Source organism: Drosophila sulfurigaster, unplaced genomic scaffold (genome assembly GCF_023558435.1).
Source record: "Drosophila sulfurigaster albostrigata strain 15112-1811.04 unplaced genomic scaffold, ASM2355843v2 contig_182_pilon, whole genome shotgun sequence".
In the NCBI taxonomy this organism is placed as follows: domain Eukaryota; kingdom Metazoa; phylum Arthropoda; class Insecta; order Diptera; family Drosophilidae; genus Drosophila; species Drosophila sulfurigaster.
This window is the reverse complement of record NW_026909662.1, coordinates 177,195-197,086: the sequence shown is the minus strand read 5'-3', so window position 1 is coordinate 197,086 and position 19,892 is coordinate 177,195. Positions and strand designations below refer to the sequence as shown.

The 19,892-nt window shown below is 36.8% G+C and overlaps 1 protein-coding gene and 1 long non-coding RNA gene across 2 annotated transcripts in view; one reads left to right on the top strand and one right to left on the bottom strand.

The window, feature by feature from the left end:
* Positions 1-1,429: 1,429 nt before the first annotated feature.
* The window catches only part of LOC133849677 (uncharacterized), a 30,537-nt gene continuing 12,074 nt past the window's right edge, over positions 1,430-19,892 (bottom strand). The window contains exon 2 of the long non-coding RNA XR_009895422.1: positions 1,430-1,533. This is a non-coding gene — a long non-coding RNA (uncharacterized LOC133849677). The remainder of the gene's footprint in view (positions 1,534-19,892) is intronic.
* Positions 4,151-11,858, top strand: LOC133849675 (uncharacterized). The gene is made up of 4 exons (XM_062285797.1): positions 4,151-4,390; positions 5,014-5,144; positions 5,209-6,387; positions 11,675-11,858. Exons 1-4 carry the CDS (start codon positions 4,151-4,153, stop codon positions 11,856-11,858), a joined length of 1,734 nt encoding a protein of 577 aa, XP_062141781.1.

Below are 19,892 nucleotides of genomic sequence, written 5' to 3'. Positions count from 1 at the left end.
TGTGAAACAGTATACGTATCTGTATGTGCTAATATATATATATTATATGAGTAATACTGGACTTGAGTATATAACTTAGTATGTATGGACCATATACGGAGTGTATATGTGTGTAAGTGTCGTGTATGGAAATGTACGTGTATATATGTGTATTGTGTGTCGATGTATATATGTCGTATGTATATGTATGTGTATATATATATATATATATATATATATATGTATGGAGTGTAGCGGATCTACGCGCGTTTGATATCAGAAGAACAACTCTCTTGTTATTTTGAATATAACAACATGAAGAGAGATTGCATACACAGGAGTGTGCAAAGAAAGTAGCAAAGTACACACAACCGCGGCCAAATCGGAAAATATTAGCGAACTCTTTTAAACTGTATAGATACTTACACATACATATACATAAAAGGATATATATATATATATATATACTGTGCCAAGTATACACACAGTAGAAAAGATGGCTGAGAAAAAATGCCGGTCGAACGCTTATGTACTTATATATATGCTGTGTCACATATATATAAGTTACAAGGAAAAAAATATGGCGCAAACACGACACTTGCACAAATGTATGAGGGAAAAAAAAAGTGTATTACTTATCTTGTCAACCAATTGCTTGCTGGGGTCGAGCGATATCCAATCCGGCTCGAAGGACCAAAATGTGTAGGGGGGCGACGATGGATGAAATAACAACACTTTCACTTTTAATTAATATAAACTTGTAACTTTGTAGTGCGTTTTATTTTCACTTGAAAATATACATGTGGTGTGCGTAGAAGAAAATTTTGAACAGTAGAATAAGGCGGAATAGGAAAAGCACTAAAAGGGCAGGGTGACCATCTTCAGAGGAAACCAAGAACAGTGTGTCTGTGCGTATGACACGGTCACACGCGCAGTATACTAGCTTTGTCGCTATCGATAACACTCGATCGCGACCACACTGTCAGCTGGCCTGAGTGGTCACACCTGCAGTCATCTGGCATCAACAAGCGGTAATGTATAGGTATACAACTTAAGCGCCATCCATTTTAAGGGCTAGTTGCTTCGGTAGGTGAGTTGTTACACACTCCTTAGCGGATTTCGACTTCCATGATCACCGTCCTGCTGTTTTAAGCAACCAACGCCTTTCATGGTTTCTGAATGAATTGTTAATTTGGGCACCACAACATTCCGTTTGGTTCATCCCACAGCGCCAGTTCTGCTTACCAAAAGTGGCCCACTGGGCACATTATATCATAACCTTAAACTTCATATCAAGAAAGTTAAGGCTCTTACCCATTTGAAGTTTGAGAATAGGTTAAGATCGTTTCGACCCTAAGGCCTCTAATCATTCGCTTTACCAGATAAGAGTATTTTATACAACAGTTAAATGCACCAGCTATCCTGAGGGAAACTTCGGAAGGAACCAGCTACTAGATGGTTCGATTGGTCTTTCGCCCCTATACTCAATTCTGACAATCGATTTGCACGTCAGAACTGTTTCGGTCTTCCATCAGGGTTTCCCCTGACGTCAACCTGATCAAGTTCACCATCTTTCGGGTCACAGCATATATGCTCAAGGTACGTTCCAGTTAAAGGCATAAATAATATAAATATTATTATACATAACTATATAGAACACCCCGGGATTGCGTTAATTAACTATAAATAGTTAAAAAACTAATCCCAATAATAGTCAAGTTAATTACGCTATTAGGTTTATATCCCAATAACTTGCACATATGTTAGACTCCTTGGTCCGTGTTTCAAGACGGGTCCCGAAGGTATCCTGAATCTTTCGCATTGTTAATCATACAAGTGCTTATAATAAACATAAAAATCAATGATAATCATGCCATTATATAATTCCGCACTGTACTCATATAATCTATCAGCACTTTATCTATTTTTGAAATTTATGTTATGTTAATTTAAATAAACTCTTATCAAAATTGTTTGATAAATTCCATACATGCTAATAAATTACAATGTCCTTATATGGTTTTCCATATGCACCAGACATCGTCAAGGGTGGCAAATTTCGACACTCAACTCACACCCATAAATTTCTGAGTGCCGGTGCTACTTAGCACTCGCAAACCGAGTAAGAGATACACACTTACTCAAAATCATGCGAGTGCTGCGAGTATGAGTCATTGTCATACTCAGGCCTTTGTTGCTCTTGCCTATTCGGCACCCGATCATTTTAGGCACTCGGCTTGTACACACTTGTGTCTTGCCGGTGGTTGTTCTTCGTGCACCCGATCATTTTAGGCACTCGGCTTGTACACACTTGTGTCTTGCCGGTGGTTGTTCTCCGTGCAACCGATCATTTTGCACTCATGACGAAATGGCTTGGCTGTCTTATGAGTATCTGTTCAAATTCTGAAAACACCCAAGTGTCTTGCTCAGATACCCAAGTGTTTTGCTCAGACACCCAAGTGTTTTGCTCAGACACTCGAGTAATTGATCAAACACTTGGGTGTTTTTCCCCCACCCCTATTGATGCTTGTGTGTCGCGGCTCGCGGTTAGATTTTATGACTTTTGCTTTGTGAATGATTTTTGCGTGTTTTTACTTTTACAAATGATCAAAGAAAATATCAGATGGTTTTTCCTGAAATTTATGGAAATTGTACAAATATGCAAAATACCCTTTTGCAATTATATAAGCATTTACAATAGTGTTATAAACAGGTAATCAAATGTCTGATTTTCCGGTTATTAATGAATGTAAAAAACCCAAAAACTCATACTTAAAACAGGTAAATTACACTTAATAAAACTGATTAGTTGGATGTTTACTTGTTTTTGTTCCTTTCCAACATCTACAAATTCTTTAACATTTAATTTTTATTAATTATATAAGTAGTAGTTGAATTAACCCGTTTCTATACATAGCACATTTCTATACAAGGAAGTACATGTCATTAATGTCAATTTAGGGGTAATAAAGATGCAATTTAATTAGGGTAACCTATTGAAAATGTCAAGTGTGAGGTAATAAAGATGCAATTTAATTAGGGTTAGCTGTGGAAATGACAAGTGTGGGGTAATAAAGATGCAATTTAATTAGGGTTAGCTGTGGAAATGACAAGTGTGGGATTTGTGTGACGAATCGTACGCGAGCCGAGACGGGGCGATGAAAGGATCGGGATCGGGGTCGGGGTCGGGGGCGTTTCGTCAGACAAATCCTTCGGAGTCGGGGTCGGGGTCGAGATCGCTTGTCCCGAGACGCCCTCGGGGTCGGAGTCGAGATCGCTTGTCCCGACACGCCCTCGAGGTCGGGGTCGCAATCGGTCTCGCACTCGGGGTCGCAAACGAAAACGATTCGTAGATCGAGGACGAAAACGTGCAACGAACATGTGCTACGATACGCTCTCGAGGTCGAGACGAGACGGTGAGGGATCGTGGTCGGTGTCGCACTCGAAAACGATTTGTAGATCGAAGACGCCTTGCACGCTAGCTAGCATCGCTAGCTGTAAAACGATCGTAGGCGCCACGCTATCTATAAAACGAACGAAGGTGTGGCGCCCACTTGTCTCGTCATTTCGAATGTATTCGAAATCGGAGCGGAGGAAGGACGATGTGATGAACGTTAAAAAGGATGGGAACGTGATGTAATTCAGACGAGAGTACAACACCATTTCCAAGACACTTGAACATAAATTAGAAAATCTAAAAGAAAAGCCGAATATTATAAGCAAGATGCAATGAGGGTACCACACCATGAACACCCATAGATATTCGTCCACTATTCAATTTTCCTCGGTTTTCATCCAAAAACCTAAAATCCTTAAAATCACTTCTAGTTTGTGACTCGAAGATACACATCGGCTCCGCGATTCTCCAAAGTTAACAATATTTAAAAATTGTTTAGTGAATAATTGTGTAGTGAAAAATTGTTTAAACATTCAGTATTAACAATAAAACCCTCGTCGAAAACAAAATATAATTGTGCAGTGAAAATTGTTAATAACTTTCAAAATCAAGTTTGTTTAAACAAATTGTAAAATTCGAAAATTATTATTAAACAACATTGTAAAAATCAATTTTACAATACACAATCAAATACTTTAAAAACAATACTTCAAATAAAATAAACTTTATTTCATTCAACCATCAAATAAAAAAGAAACAAACAAAAACATCAACATGAATCCCGAGAATATCAACAACTTCAACAACTTCAACTACACCACCAACACCATCAATGGGGAGTATTGCTATTCCTGCCAGCATTACCTACCTGCAGGTATGCAATGGCATTTCCACGCTAGCACTGATATACATAAATACAACTCTATCCGTCCGGTGGATGGAAGAATCAAGCAGATTGTGAATGGGTACAAGGGACGTATTCTCCAATACATGTTTGAGAATGAGGGAGCGGATGTAAGGATGCCTATTGAATTCCTAAATGAGGCTGGATTAGCACTGATCCCACACTTGGAATACGTGATGACTACCCACCTATCATCTAAATGCAATTTTGAGTTGTTTGCTGAGTACATGCTAATAAAAGAGTATGATATTCAACAAGAAATAAAATCGTTCCAGAGCACAATGTCTCAGGTTACGACTGGATCCGACTTCACCCGCTTCTTTGAATCGCATAAAAATGTGATAGACGCAAAAATGAGTGAGTTTCAGGAAAAGGATAGTGGATGGACCTTGACACGAATTATTAGGCTGGAGCTTAATGTTTATAAATGTGATCCGACAAAAGGATCTAATCATTTTGAGCTTCCGCTTAAATTAAAAAATAGAAAGGCAGATGTTAATGTACATAACAAAGATGCGTTCTGTTTTAAGTGGGCAATTATATCAGCTCTCAAACCAATAAGTAGATCATACCATTGTAATAGTTATGGTGTTGAGATTACGTCCCCAATAATTGAGGTGAATAACATAAAGATTGACTTCAATGGATTATCATTCCCGATGGAAATTCGAAAATAAAAGAGTTCACTCAACGAAACCCTCACATAAGTTTAAATGTTTTCGGGTATGATGAGGAATCTGATAAAATAATTGGACCACTTTACTGCGATGGAGTGGAAATGAGAATCCACATTAATTTATTATTCGTCGACGGACCAACGGCGGGTATTCATGGACACTATGTATGGATTAAAAATATTTCATCGTAAGTACATTCATTAAATTTGAAAATATCACAATCACCTTACAATTTCAATTTTCATTCACAGTCTACTTGCCAAACAACTGGGTAAACATCGAGTTAAGCGTTGGTTCTGTAATCAATGCTTACAATACTCAACGAGTGAGGAGAGGGCGGCTCAACATACATTGAGATGTAGTCGGGTGGTTACCGAGGGACCAAGGAAGGATCAGAAGATTAGCTTTAAAAACCATCATCGTCAGTTGGAGGTTCCGTTCGTCGTGTATGCAGACTTTGAATGTATATTGGAACCAGTATCATTAGATGTAAGTGTAAACACGAAAATTATTAATAAGCATGTGCCAGTAGCATTTGCATACTACATAAAGTGTGCATTTGACTCTGGCTTAGATAAGTTTGTTTCGAAGACAGGAGGTGATGTCGCTCGCACTTTCATTAAAAATTTAACGTCAGATTTGTCCGATTTGTATGAGAACCACATGAAAATAGTGGTTCCAATGCACATGACTCATAATGAGTTAGATAATTTTAGGAAAGCGACCATTTGCCACATATGTAAGGGTATTTTAAATAATGATAGAGTGAAAGATCATTGTCATTTTACAGGTAGATATAGAGGTGCAGCCCATAATTCCTGTAATCTTAATTACAAGACGGGTGATTTTATCCCCGTATTCTTTCACAATTTCTCCAAATACGATTCTCATTTGTTTGTTAAAGAACTTGGAGAAATTGAGGGGGAAATAAAAGTTATTCCTTTGAATAAGGAATTGTATATTTCAATTTCTAAATATCTCCCTCTAAGGAAAAATACGCTAGAAATCAGGTTTTTGGATACTATCAGATTCATGCCCTCTAGTCTAGACACACTCGCGGGGAATTTGAGTGAGGAGAATTTCAATGTGCTGAAATCACAGTACAAAAACAAGTCCGATTTTGAACTACTTCGCAGGAAAGGAGTTTTCCCATATGAATATTTAGATTCTGTTGAAAAACTAGATGAAACTTCTCTCCCACCAAGATCCAAGTTCTATAGTAATTTAACAGAGTCAGAATGTTCAGAAGAGGATTACGCTCATGCCATCCAAGTATGGTATCATTTTAATTGTCGTTCATTGAAGGAATACTTAGAATTGTATTTGAAAACTGATGTTTTATTGTTAACAGACGTTTTCCAAAATTTTAGGGCAATTTGTTCTTCAATTTACAATCTTGACCCAGCCCATTATTATACTACACCAGGATTGTCTTGGGATGCAATTTTAAAAACCACAGAGATTGAACTCGAGTTACTCACTGATATTGATATGATTACATATTTTAAGAGTGGAATTCGGGGTGGGTTGGTGCAATGTAGTCATAGACATACAAAAGCAAACCACAAATACTTAAAAATTTTGATCCTACTAAAGAATCGGAATTTTTAATGTATGTGGATGCAAACAATTTGTATGGATGAGCTATGTCTGAACCACTACCTTACGGTGAGTTCAAATGGTTAGACACGAATCAGATTAAGAGTTTTAATCTAGAAAATATTCATGAAAATAGTGAGTATGGATATATTCTAGAGGTTGATCTAGATTACCCTTACTCACTTCATGATGAACATAATGATCTACCATTCTGTCCGGATAACAAGCTACCATCAAGCAGTTGTAAAACTCCCAAGTTAATAGCCGATCTCGCTGAAAAGAAGAATTATATCATATACTATAAGACTTTAAAACAGTGTATGAGACATGGCTTGGAATTAAAAAAAATTCACTCCATCCTTCAATTTAGGCAGAAAGCCTGGCTCAAGAAATATATTGATATAAACACTGAGCATAGGACCAGAGCCAAAAATAATTTTGAAAAAGATTTTTTAAATTATTGAACAATGCTGTTTATGGAAAACCATGGAAAACAGTGAAAAAGGGTGGATGTACGGATAATAACGGAGTGGGACTATCCAGTTGAAAATAGGAAGTTAGGACGACCCAAATTATGTGCCAGGGATTTAATATCAAAATCTAATTTTCATAGTGCATCAAGGTTCAGTGAAAGTATGTATGCTATTCAAATGAAGAGGTTACACAACATTTGTGATAAACCAATTTATTTAGGATTTGTAGTGTTGGAGATGTCAAAATACAAAATGTATGACTTCCATTATGACTATATGAAACCTAAGTTTGGGAAAGCACTCAAATTAAATTATATGGATACGGATTCATTTATTTACAGCATAAAAACAAATGATTTTTATGCAGATATTCGGGATGATGTGGAGTTAAAGTTTGACACGTCCGAATATCCAGATGAATTGGCCGAGTTGTATAAGTTTAAGAAATGTAATAAGAAACGATTAGGTTTCTTTAAGGATGAGTTGCATGGTAAACCAATGACTGAGTTTGTTGGTTTACGCTCAAAAATGTATGCGTACACTTATGAAAATTTCGATAACTCTGGTGAAATATGCGTCAAAAAAAATAAGGGGGTAAAGGCATGTTGTTTGATGGGTATTTCATTATCAAATTATTCAAATACTTTGTATACAGGAAAGCAAGAACGTTCTAGTATGCAGTTGTTTAGGTCTAGAGGGCATGAAATCACTACAGTCGAAGTAACAAAAACTACATTAGATAGTCAGGATGATAAACGAATAATAGAAGAAGATAAGATTTCAACTATAGCAAGAGCACATTATTTAGTAATACCCTTTGAAATTGAGAGTTCCATATCAATTTTAGAAGCGGAGTCAAGAGTTTGGCGCAGCCAAATGTTTGCACTACAGAACTCACACAGTAACCAAACTAGTGTGAACAAAATAAATAATCTTAAAAGAAAGTTGGATAATAATGAAAGTGCGATCAACATTTACGAAGGACAATTAATATTTCATTTCTTGTTAATGGATAGAATGAAAAAAAGAAAACTAGATGATTAGATTAATAAACAATACTTTATTGAAAATTGAAATGTATAAATTAAAAAATAAAAAATGTTTAAAATTAAGTGTACATATTAGTAAATTAATAAAAATAAAAAATTATAAATAACTTGAAGATAAAATAAAAAGAAAAAATACAAAACACAAAATTGTTTTCAATCTTATTATATTACAAAATTTCATTCTTATGAATCCAGCTGTCTTCGGTTTTGGGGAAACCCAACCAGCGCACTAGAGCTCTATTGCCTTTCTTTTTTAACACTTTTTCAACCAGATAAGTGTTAGGAAAACTTGTTTTTTTCAGTTCCTCTTTGTAGAAACCACCTTGAATTGGATTCCCATTGAAGTCTTGTAGTAAGTAAATTAATAAATCCGTTGATTTATTCTTTTAAAAAAAATGACCGTTTTATTCGGGAATCAAAAATTAGACTAAAACTTATGACAATGATAATGAATAATTAAGACTACTGCTGCCGTTGCTGGTGTCGCTGCTGCCGCTGCTGCCGTTGTCGCTGTCGCCGCTGCCGCTGCTGCAGTTGTCGCTTGCAGCTTTGGGTGTCCAATAGCCCAATTGTCGGTCCCACGCTGGCGGTTGTTGCGCAAGGTGCCGGTCGTTGGTCCCACGACGAATGCTGGAAAGCGCTGACCAAGCGCACGTGGCGGATGTATTGCACGCGCTGTAGTCGTGCTGGAGTATTGACCAAATGCATTTTCGGTGGTTATGCAATTGGTCTGTCTGCGAATGTGCAGTTCGTAATGTCTGTTCTTAACTCCTCCCCCTTTAGACGCGGACGTCCTCGGTCGCAATGAAGAATCTTTTCTGGGTTCCACTGTTTGGAAGTTCTTCTTCCCGTGTTTCTGCGTTATTTTGGGATTTCTTTGATGTCTTCTGCTTCCAGGCCCATGCGGCTATTGTTGCCAATATTATCATTAGAATACCGGAGAATGACAAGCTAATAGTTGTTGATTTGAAATTAGCTGCTTTTAGAATTTCTAATCTCCTAGTGTTGTTGATGTTTATTTCCTTTAGCATTTGTAGCGAAAGTACTTCTTCAATCTTCGATTTTTTGGCCATCATCTGGAAAAGTGGGGGGGTAGCTTCTGCAAATTTTGATTCTCTCGCTTCATACTCGTCTTCGCCAATTTTTACTGTGGAGTTCTGGAACTGTATCAAAAAAGTTCCTTCCAGCTCCATTTCTTCGTGGTCGACCTCGACATTTCCCTTGAAGTCGTTAAGTAGAATAGTGCCAGTCACTATTTCTTGGTGATTTGGGATGTGCTGGCTGTTGATGGATTTGCAGCGTGGCCTCCGATTTCGTAGGAGTGGTGTTATGCAGGAGTCGTTGCTTAGATTTAGGATATTATTTCTATTACAAATTGTCTTATCACTATGGGTTTCGCATTCTTGTATTTGGGCATATATTGTTTTATTGCAAATAATTATACTTTCATATTTGATTTCGTTTATGATTTTATCTTTTTTAACAGCTTTGAGTATCATGGAAGCGCAAGGTTCTCGGCTGATTAGAGGTACATTTATCATATAGAGCATATTCTTGCCGTTTGTTGCAATCTTTATTTTGGCAAATTCTAATAACTCTTCTATGTTAATGAACATTCCTTCTTCGTTATCTAAAATTTCTTCTATTCTGTTTACCTCGGCTTCTGATAATATTACGGAATTTACAGTGTTTGTTTTAGCCCAGCTTATTGCATTAATTAAGTTATTTAGATCGTTTTTGAAAAGTTGGAGTCGGTATTTTAATATGGATACAAATTTATCTTGAACATTTTTGTCCTCTATTGTCGTTTTAATTATTGAATTTGTAATGCTGCTCAACTCGTTTACTCTAGTGCTTAGTGCTTTATTAATGACAACTTGTCTATTATTATTTTCTAATTGATCGTTAATTTTTGCTGTTAGGATTTCGTGATCGCTTCTGTCCGGCGTGCCGGCAAGCCATTTCCATACCGTTCCTAAGGCATCTATAGATCTAGTTGCTCTTTTGGATGGTCTAAGCTTACGTAAATCACCCTTGATTATTTTCAGTTCGTATTCCAGGAATGGGTGCAGTTGATGAGAAATGCTAATATTACTTAATGATTCTTCTAAGTTCAACGCAACCTTCTCATACTCTTCCATGTTAAGAACATGAATGACTCTAAATACGCCATCCTGTATTGATGCAATTCCCGTTTTGATTGGGATTAATTGTGAATGCGAATAGTCTAGTATAGTTGCCAGGCCGTGGCATAATGGCAAAAAAATCCTGTAAATGAAATTATGTTTTAATATTATTTTTATGGACAATTTTCCCTGACTGTGTTTTTACTGTTGTGTTTTGGTCTGAAAGAACTATTTCTTTGCGATACTTTGGAGTCAGTTTGGATCCTAATCTTTTATCTACTTTTATATAAATTGTTTCCCCTTCCTTGTATTTTCTTATCGGATTTCTTTTTTGGTTGTGGTATGTGAGGTCTTCATTTTGCTTTTTATTGATATCTTTAATAACTTGTTCCCTAGCTGTTTTTATTTCTTGAGGGTCTGATAGAAATTGATTACCGAAAAATATGTCTATAGGTTTTTTCTTTGTCGTAGAATGAATTGATTGGTTGTATTCTTGAACTGCTCTAAAAATTAGGTCTTCAAAACTAACTTGTGCTTCGTCCCTTTTGAAGCATCGCATGATCTCTGTCATCGTTGAATGAAATCTTTCAATTTGACCATTGCTTGTCGAGGCGTATGGTGGTGTCGTATAGACTTGCGCTTTTAGCTGATCTTTCAGCAAGAACTTGATTGAAGCTGAATTTAATGCCTTTTCGTTATCCATAATAATTGACTTTGGCATGCCAAATGCAATCATTATTTCGCGCAGAGGAGCTTTCAAATCTTCTGCTGCTTTTGACTTTACTATCTTTATCTGTGCATATTTGGAAAATTTGTCTATTGCCGTTAATACTATTTTCTTCTGGGTCGTGTAAAGGTCTATATGAACAATCTGTCCTGGGTAGGTTGGTATTGGGGTTGGTTGGATTTCGCCATGTTGGGGGTGTCTGTCGTATTTGGCTAATTTGCATGTTTCGCACAGTTTAGCGACAATGCTGACTTTCTTTGTTAGGCCGGGAAAAAAATATTTACTTAGGATCTGAATTTTGTTTTCTATTGGGTTTCTATGAGCGCGGAGATGTTCTTTTGAAATAATTTCGGTTTGTTCCGACTCGAGTGTTACGTCTCTAACTTGAGTTTGCGTGTATCTAATTTTGTAACTGCTGAAGTGAATTGGGTAGATGTTCTGAATTTTTCCCATTATGCGTTCTGAAGTGAATAAACCGTTTACTAGTTTAGGGTCAAGTCGTTCTTTTAATATTTGTATAAGGTCCTTCTCTGTGTAATCGCTTCTTCTGACTGTATGTCTGTGATATTGTGGGAAAGGTATTTCGAAATCGTAGGATTCAGTTTCTGAGGTCAAGATCAAGAGTTGATTCTTGAATACGTTAACTGGAACTCCTATGACTGGTATAAGGTTATGAGAGGAACTCTCATCGCTATGTATTGTAGCTGTTGTACTATTGATTTGTGTGATTGGAGGATTTCTAGAAAGAGCATCTGCAACAACGTTAGAGGTTCCTGGCTTATATCGGAGCTCATGGTTGTACTCTTCAAGGTAGCTTTTCCACCTTTTGAGTTTACCGTTGTGGTTTTTGTTGCTCAGCGCGAAGGTGAGTGGCTGGTGATCAGTATGAATAATAACTTTGGAAGTACCGTAAAGGTACATGCGTAGACTTTGGAGAGCCCACACTATTGCTAACATCTCTTTTTCATTTGTGGCATAGTTCTCTTCCGTTTTGGATAGTGTACGTGAAATAAAAGTTATTGGTCTGCCATTCTGTTCTAATACTGCGCCTATGGCGTAGTTTGAGGCATCAGTTGTGAGTTGAAACTCTTTTTTGAAGTCGGGATATGCAAGTATTACATCTTGCGAAGCTAATGTATTCTTGATTTTTTCGAAAGCCTCTTGGCAGCTGTGATCGAATGTTATATTGACTTTATTCGATACATTTTTTGTAAGACGACCATTTTCTCCCCTGAGTAGGGTTGTGAGTGGTTTCGCTAATTTAGCGTAATCACGAATAAAACGTCTATAGTAACTTGAAAGTCCTAAGAAGGATCGTAAGTCCTTTAGGGTTTTAGGTTTAGGGAAGTTTTGGATAGCTTTGACCTTATTGCTATTGGTTTTAACGCCATTAGCCGAAATAGTAAAGCTTAGAAAGTCGACTTCGGTTTTGAAAAACTCGCATTTGTCGATTTGTACTTTCATGTTGGCTTCTGATAAGGTTGAGAATACTTTCTCGAGGTCCTGAGTGTGTTCACTTTCCGATTGACTAAAGATTATTATGTCGTCGATGTAGACGTAACAACGAATTCCTACATGATCACGTAAAATATCGTCGAGAGCCCTTTGGAATATGGATGGAGAATTTTTTAGACCGAACGGTAGTCTAGTGAATTCGAACTTTCCGCCATTTACTGAAAAAGCTGTTTTTTCTATGTCTCTACTTTTGAGTGGAATCTGATGAAAGCCGCTTTTCAAATCAAGTACTGAAAAATACTTGTTTTGACCTAATTGCGCTATGATTTCCCCGATCTCTGGAATTGGATATCGATCGGATATAGTTACTGCGTTTAGCTTCCTATAATCTATTACAATACGATATTTCCTTTCGCCAGATGCATCAGTTTTTTTTGGGACTACCCATACTGGTGCATTATAGGGCGAACGTGAGGGTCTTATTATGCCGTCACTTAATAATTGGTTTACCTGTTTTTCGACTTCTGACCTTAGGGAAGCTGGATATGGATAATGTTTACTATAAACTGGGGTATCTGAGTTTGTCCTAATTTCTCCTTCTACAGCTGTTGTGTATGTTAGTTTTTCATCTGGCTCTGAGAATAGATCTGTATGGTTTTTTATTATACTATCTATGAGTCGTTTCTGACCTATGGACATGTGATCTGCTCTAACTTTGATATTGTTTACGGCTTGGGTTGCTAATTGTTTTATGTTAATTCTGTAGTTTTTATTGATGATTAGGATATCGTTCTTGACGTCGATTACTGCGTTAAGCTGTCTGAGGGTGTCATTACCTAAAATTCCGTGAAAGGTTTTCAAAGTGGGAAGCAAATAAAATTTAATAGGGATATCTTTGCAGTTGAACAGGCCAAGGTGAGTATGGTGGGTGATCTTAGTCTGACCACCGACTGAATTGGCAAAAAAAGTCTTTTGATTAACTTTGGGATTTGGAACTAGATTGGATTGAATGTAATTCTGATTTGAGCCTGTGTCTATTAGAAACTTGAAGGTTTTGCCGTCCCCCGTGGTGCAATTGAAATATGGCAACGAGGAACTGTTCAACCTAAAAAATGGATATCAGAGTTGTCTATTATTTCTGAGTTGTAGTTCTGGTCTGCCTCGTAAACTTCTTCGTGGAAGTCTGCTGCTCCCTCTCGTTCATAATTCTCGTAATAATCTTGTTCTGACATTTCCGCGGGATATGCAGATTCGGAAGCTTCGTTTTCTGCTACTGGATCTAATTCACCTGTAGTGACGTGGAATTGTCTCTGAAATTTATTTGGGGGTCCTGACTGCATAGGCACTGGTGGGCGTTTGCCTGCTAACTCGTTAGAATGAGGTCTATTCATATAGTCGATTCTTCTCGATCGAATGGAGTGGTCTATGTCCATTGGTGTTGGTTTAGGTTCCGGTTTCGGAGCAGATGGACGAGGAGGTGAAACTTGGTATTGTCCATTTGACGAGAATTGCTGTTGATAGGGTCTGTAAGTCATTGTCTGAGGTTGCCTATGGTATTGAGGTGCAACGGGATGTGTCTGATTATTAATCGTTGGTCTATTGTTTGGTGAATAATAAAATTTGGGGTCGAAATTCTTCCATTGGTTTGGGTTTGCATTGTGGAATGGTCTTACTATGTGGGGTCTTGGAATTATTTGTCTGGGTGGCAAGGGTGGAGGTTGTTGTCTACCTTTTGGTACAAAGAGGTTTCTATTTTCTTGGTTTTCTAACAGGTTGCACAGATGGAGTGCATGGCTTAAATCCCTTGGTTCTTTTATTCCTAGGTGCCGTGGTAAATCACCATTCAAACCTCTTATGAAGATGTCTAAGGCTTTTCCGCGATAGTTATCTGTCAAGGCTTTTATGGTTTCGGCTGATTCTTCCTGTGCTCCTATTTGATTTAGGATTAGGGATAGTTGGTAGTAAATTGCTTGATAGAATTCGTTGATAGACATGCGTCCTCGGGTTAGAGAGAACATTTGGTACTCGAGAGTTTTTAAGTCTCGTTTGTCGGCATAATGTGCCGTAAGACACTTTGAGATAGCTTTCCAATTCATGGGAGTGTTATACGACTCCAAAACTGTTTCAGCTTCGCCAACCACTTTAGTCCGGATAGAGAGAGTTACTAGATAGTAGGTGTACGTCTGCTCTTGTCCTTCAAAAATGTTTATGATTCTGTCAACGTTCTTTTTCCAAGAATTGAACGATGTTCTGTCCCCTGAGAACTCTTTAATTAATCGGCAAACGTCCGGGACTTTTACTTGGTCTTGTCCTGGTGTAGGCCTCACAAAAAGGTATGTCGCTGAAGTGTTCATGTCCGTGGGCTGTAGTTTCTTGAGGAAGTACCTCCCTAATTAAGCCTCGTATGACATCTCTTAATTCGGGGCTAGTTACTGGTGTACTAGTGGCAGATGGTCTGTTTCTCGCTTGAGAGCCACTGGCTAAATCAAGATTGGACATTGCGTTTGCTAAATTGTCTGGCATGATGTTCTTAACACGATTTATCACTGACGAGATACGGGTATACAACTCGGACTGTTTTTATGGAACACCGGAATTTTAAACGGAAAACTTCAGGAATTTAGAGCGAATTTGATAACTAATCAGCAAAAATATTTTGAGTTTATAATTGTTCACTTTGTTCTTTAGACTTTCTTAGAGTAAAAGAATTGGATTTCAAAATAATAGAATGCGATATTCAAGAGATGTAGAGGGTATAAAAAATGTAATAGATAATAAATGCAAAAAATTTTTTTTAAAATGATAAAAATAAGATGTAAAATGTAAAAGGAATGAAATTATATTTTAATTTTAATGTTAAGGTTTTCTTTATTGTTTTAAAACCAGTAGCTGGTTTCTTCCTTTTATCTTAGAGGGTCCCTTGGGAGTCGTAAGATTGGAATTTGGTTATACTGTCTTTGCAGTGCTTTTCTTTTCGTTATAGTTTTACTTTTGGTTATAACTCTTTATTTGATCTTTGTTGGATCGCTAGGTTTTTATTTTGCTGTTTAACTTAAACTTTTCCTTTTTGTTTCGAATTTAACTTTATTTTAAATTGGTTTTTCTTTCTTTTAATTTTATTTGTCACTTAATTTAAATTTTTTAAATTTCCTTTTTTCTTTGTTAATAATTTCTTCTTTTTAAAAAATTTTCTTTTCTTCGTTTAGAATTTAACTTTACTTTGAATTTGTTTTTCTATACTTTGATTTTATTTGTCACTTAATTTCAGTTTTATTCTTTTTCGAATTTCTTTTCTTTCTTGATTAGTAATTTTTTCTTTAGAAACTTTTCTTAATTGCTATGCTTACAAATATAGATACATCCGGCGAATCTTTCCCGCGACGGTCGTTCAGATAACTCCTGTTCCTCCTGTTGCGGTGCGGCGTAGCGGCGTTGCAGCAGGCTACTAGGGATCCTAGTGACACTTTGGTTTTCGCGGTGGCCTGCGAACTGGTACAACAGGCTTGTCGGCGGTTAAATTGTTCTGACCAAGCTAGTCCACTTATTTCAATCGCGAAGAACTGTTATTGGATTCTTTAGGTCGCACTCGCGCTGTGGCTCTTTGAGGCACTTTTGGCGTTGTACTCGATGTGGCTGCTTGAGGCACTTGTAGGTACGCGACACGATTGTTTTTCTTTAGGACTTAAGCTTGGTCCCTGCTCGGGCGCCAATTAATAAATCCGTTGATTTATTCTTTTAAAAAAAATGACCGTTTTATTCGGGAATCAAAAATTAGACTAAAACTTATGACAATGATAATGAATAATTAAGACTACTGCTGCCGTTGCTGGTGTCGCTGCTGCCGCTGCTGCCGTTGTCGCTGTCGCCGCTGCCGCTGCTGCAGTTGTCGCTTGCAGCTTTGGGTGTCCAATAGCCCAATTGTCGGTCCCACGCTGGCGGTTGTTGCGCAAGGTGCCGGTCGTTGGTCCCACGACGAATGCTGGAAAGCGCTGACCAAGCGCACGTGGCGGATGTATTGCACGCGCTGTAGTCGTGCTGGAGTATTGACCAAATGCATTTTCGGTGGTTATGCAATTGGTCTGTCTGCGAATGTGCAGTTCGTAATGTCTGTTCTTAACTAGTATGTTGTTGGGTAAGTATTCTGTACTTTGTTTATTTTAAAAATTTCAGTTGTCCAATTAGGAGTATAGCCTTTTTCAAATACGTGTTTGTACTTGCTGATGCGTACATAATCACCCATTTTCAATTTGCTTCCCGCAAACATTTTAATGTTATTGTAGACAGTTTTCAAAATATGTTTCTCATTTTTAGTATTTACATTAACGGGTGGCATTCGTATAGTTCTATGATGTCTATTGTTGTAAACGGAAATTAGTGATTTGAATATATCAACCCACTTGTATGTCCCATTGAAACTAAATTCACGCCACATTAGGTCTTTTAATGATCTATTAAATCGTTCAACAATTGAGGCCTTTAGACTACTAAATGTTGAATAGTGGTTGATTCCATATCGTTTCATTAATATCTTAAATTGGGTGTTAAAGAACTCTTTTCCATCGTCTGTTTGAAGATTTTGGGGAATCCTCTCCCTGATTGAAATATTTTCTCCATGGCCTCAGCAACGTCTTTTGCATTTTAGATTTTATTGCTTCCCCCATCCAAATTTTGAGAATGTGTCTATCACTGTTAGCATGTAGCGATACCCATTGTTTGAGTGTGCATACTTCCCCATTTCAACCAAGTCAGCTTGCCATAATTCGTTTATCCCTTTTGTTATGACTCTACGTCTAAGAAAATGCTTACGTGAAGAAGCATGTATTTCATTAATTATTCCCCGTCTAGACATATTTATTACTTTCGAATATGAGAGCGTACAATTTTATCAAGAATATCTGATGTAGTTTTCTCAGTCTCGATTATTCGCTGTTCAACTGTAGACAATTTATCGGATAATAATCTCTCATTCCTTTCTTGATGACTTGAAATCATTGATGTTAGAAAATTTCTCAGATCATCTACAACTTGGTCAACATATTCTTTTATCGCCAAGTCGGCATTCTCAATTGGTAAGCGACCATTTTTTAAACGTCTTCCTTGTATATTGTAACTTCCATCATTATCAATGTAGAGTCCTGGTATTTTCTCACGTCGTTTTAAATGAATAGAGATCTGCTTATCATTTACATAACGTCCAAACTTGTCAACAGACATGATGATTATAAGTTCATTTCAATGTTATCAATCAATTATATATGAATTTAGTGTATAATTTGAGCCTCTCTCAATTCTTCAATTATTGATGTAATTTCATTAGTATGATTCGTATTTCCAGCTGTTTGAGAGGCAATTAAGAGTTGTAATCGTTCAACCAACTCATTTGGATCGTCCCAATATACATAATTGGGTTTATTCGTCGCGAGTGACATGAAACCAGTCCCAGAAACAATAGATTTTGAGAATTTAGGTGTAGACTCGGTAGTACGTGATTTTGTTAAGAGTGGTTTAATAATTTTTGTATATTTCTTTGCCCTTGTTCCTCTGATCTGTCCATCGGTGCACATTAGTTATCAATAAAATTTCATTATATATTTCTAGATCATTTGAATTATAATTTTGAGGTAGGCGGTGGAATATTAATGAATATAATCCGCTTGTAAGACGCCAGTTTTTCCCATCATCCAATTCAATTTTTTTGTGAGTCACATTAATATGTGAATTCCCCAACATTAATTGTCCACTTGCATTTTTGTATGGACCATATGTCTTATCCAAAAGATCTTCCCGTGCCAGTTCACTGATATTCAAAATTTTTGAGTTGTCTTCATGTTGGATTGATTGACTCGTTATCGAAGGCGTTGAATGTATAGCTGTTTCATTTGATAACACGTTCGATGAATGAGAGGGCTCTTGACTCATTAACGGCAATGATGAATGGAGTGAGTCTTGAACCGGTAATGGAAGCGAAGTGTGGGGGGATATTTGCTTCATAAACTTAGATGATGAATAAGGAGAACCTTCTCTCGCTAACGATTTCGAGGTATGAGGTAAGCCTTCAAACGATGTGTCTTCTATAGCTGGTTGAGAATAGAATTGATCATCATCATTATCATCATCATCATCATCATCTTGAGCATTAACACTATCCATCCCCAAATCCAATGCCTTCTCAATATCATATTTAGGTTTTGAGAATTGACTCTTAGCACTGTGAAATGTGAGTTTCCTTTTCTTGTTAGGTGGTGTGTTTCTCTCTCGGTCGATTGGAGAGTAGTTTTGCATAGTTTTTTTTCCACTCTCAACATTATTGAACTCTGATGGTATCAATGTCTGAAATTTTTTGTTATCATTCACAAGTTCATGTAGTGGTTCAGTTATAGATTTAAATGTTTCCTCCAGACCAATACTGTTCTGACTTTTGAGTTGTTTAAGATCAGAAAATTTTTTTTTAGAGCATTTCGGCTTTTAGTTAATTGAGTTAAAACTTTTTGATTCATTTTCTTTCAAATTTATCTCATTCAACTGTTAGTGGGTTAATGATTATTTCAGTCTTGTGGTCTTTAGTGTACTGTGATCTATTTTACGAAACATAACCATATATAACCAATAAACAGATACATTAGCATGTTTTTATGAAGAGAGTTGGTTGTACAGATCAGATACCTGGTTGTACAGATCAGGTACCTGGTTGTACAGATCAGGTACCTGGTTGTACATATCAGGTACCTGGTTGTATCAAACAGCTAGCTGTTCTTCTAAACAGACCTGGTTGTACAGATCAGGTATCCGGTTCTGATAACAGACCTGTTTCTGTTAACAGATCTGTTTCAATTTCCCATATCCCCATTTAAAATTATGAAATTAAATTTTCAATTACATTTATTCACGCAATGTAAAAAGAAGAACAGTGGTTGAAAAAGAAAGCTGAAAATTCCCCAATTTCCCATTCCCTAATGAAAATTTCGATTTTATATTTCATTAACATTTATTTGTAATAAGTATCAGAACTAATAAAGCTGGAAAAGTAAGCTGAAAAAGAAGGCTGAAATTCCCCAAATTTACCACTCCCCATTTAAAATAATTTTGTTATTTTATTTTGATAATATAATTTATTGTTTTGCATATATTTTATTACATTTTCAATTTGAATAGAATTTTTCCATCATCCTGTTTTGTTATGGTATAATTACCAGTATTTAATTCTTTAATGTATACAGGCTCAACTTCATCATAACATTTCGGGAGATAAATTAAATAGTTTTCCAATGTTAATTTTAGTGAATTGGTATTAAATTTACTAGGAACCTTCGACGCTTCATATATCCTGAATTCCGTATTCCTTGGAAGAGCGCGGAAAGGGAGCTTCTCTTTCTTCTTGATTGCATTCAAATATTTCAGTGTTGATTCAATCTCCATGTCATTGGCGAGGAATTGAATGTCCTCAGCAAGAGGAGTAACAAGAGGAAGATTAACTTCGGTGAAGTTAATCTCCTCTCCGTTGCTAAC

What these genes read in the sequence shown, in the direction of transcription:
- LOC133849675 (XM_062285797.1), top strand. Translation starts at nt 4,151, where the DNA reads ATGAATCCCGAGAATATCAACAACTTCAACAACTTCAACTACACCACC. An exon ending in TTGAGAATGAGGGAGCGGAT is followed by an intron (nt 4,391 to 5,013) that starts GTAAGGATGCCT and finishes GGGTATGATGAG; the next exon opens with GAATCTGATAAAATAATTGG. An exon ending in TATTATACTACACCAGGATT is followed by an intron (nt 6,388 to 11,674) that starts GTCTTGGGATGC and finishes GAGGATTTCTAG; the next exon opens with AAAGAGCATCTGCAACAACG.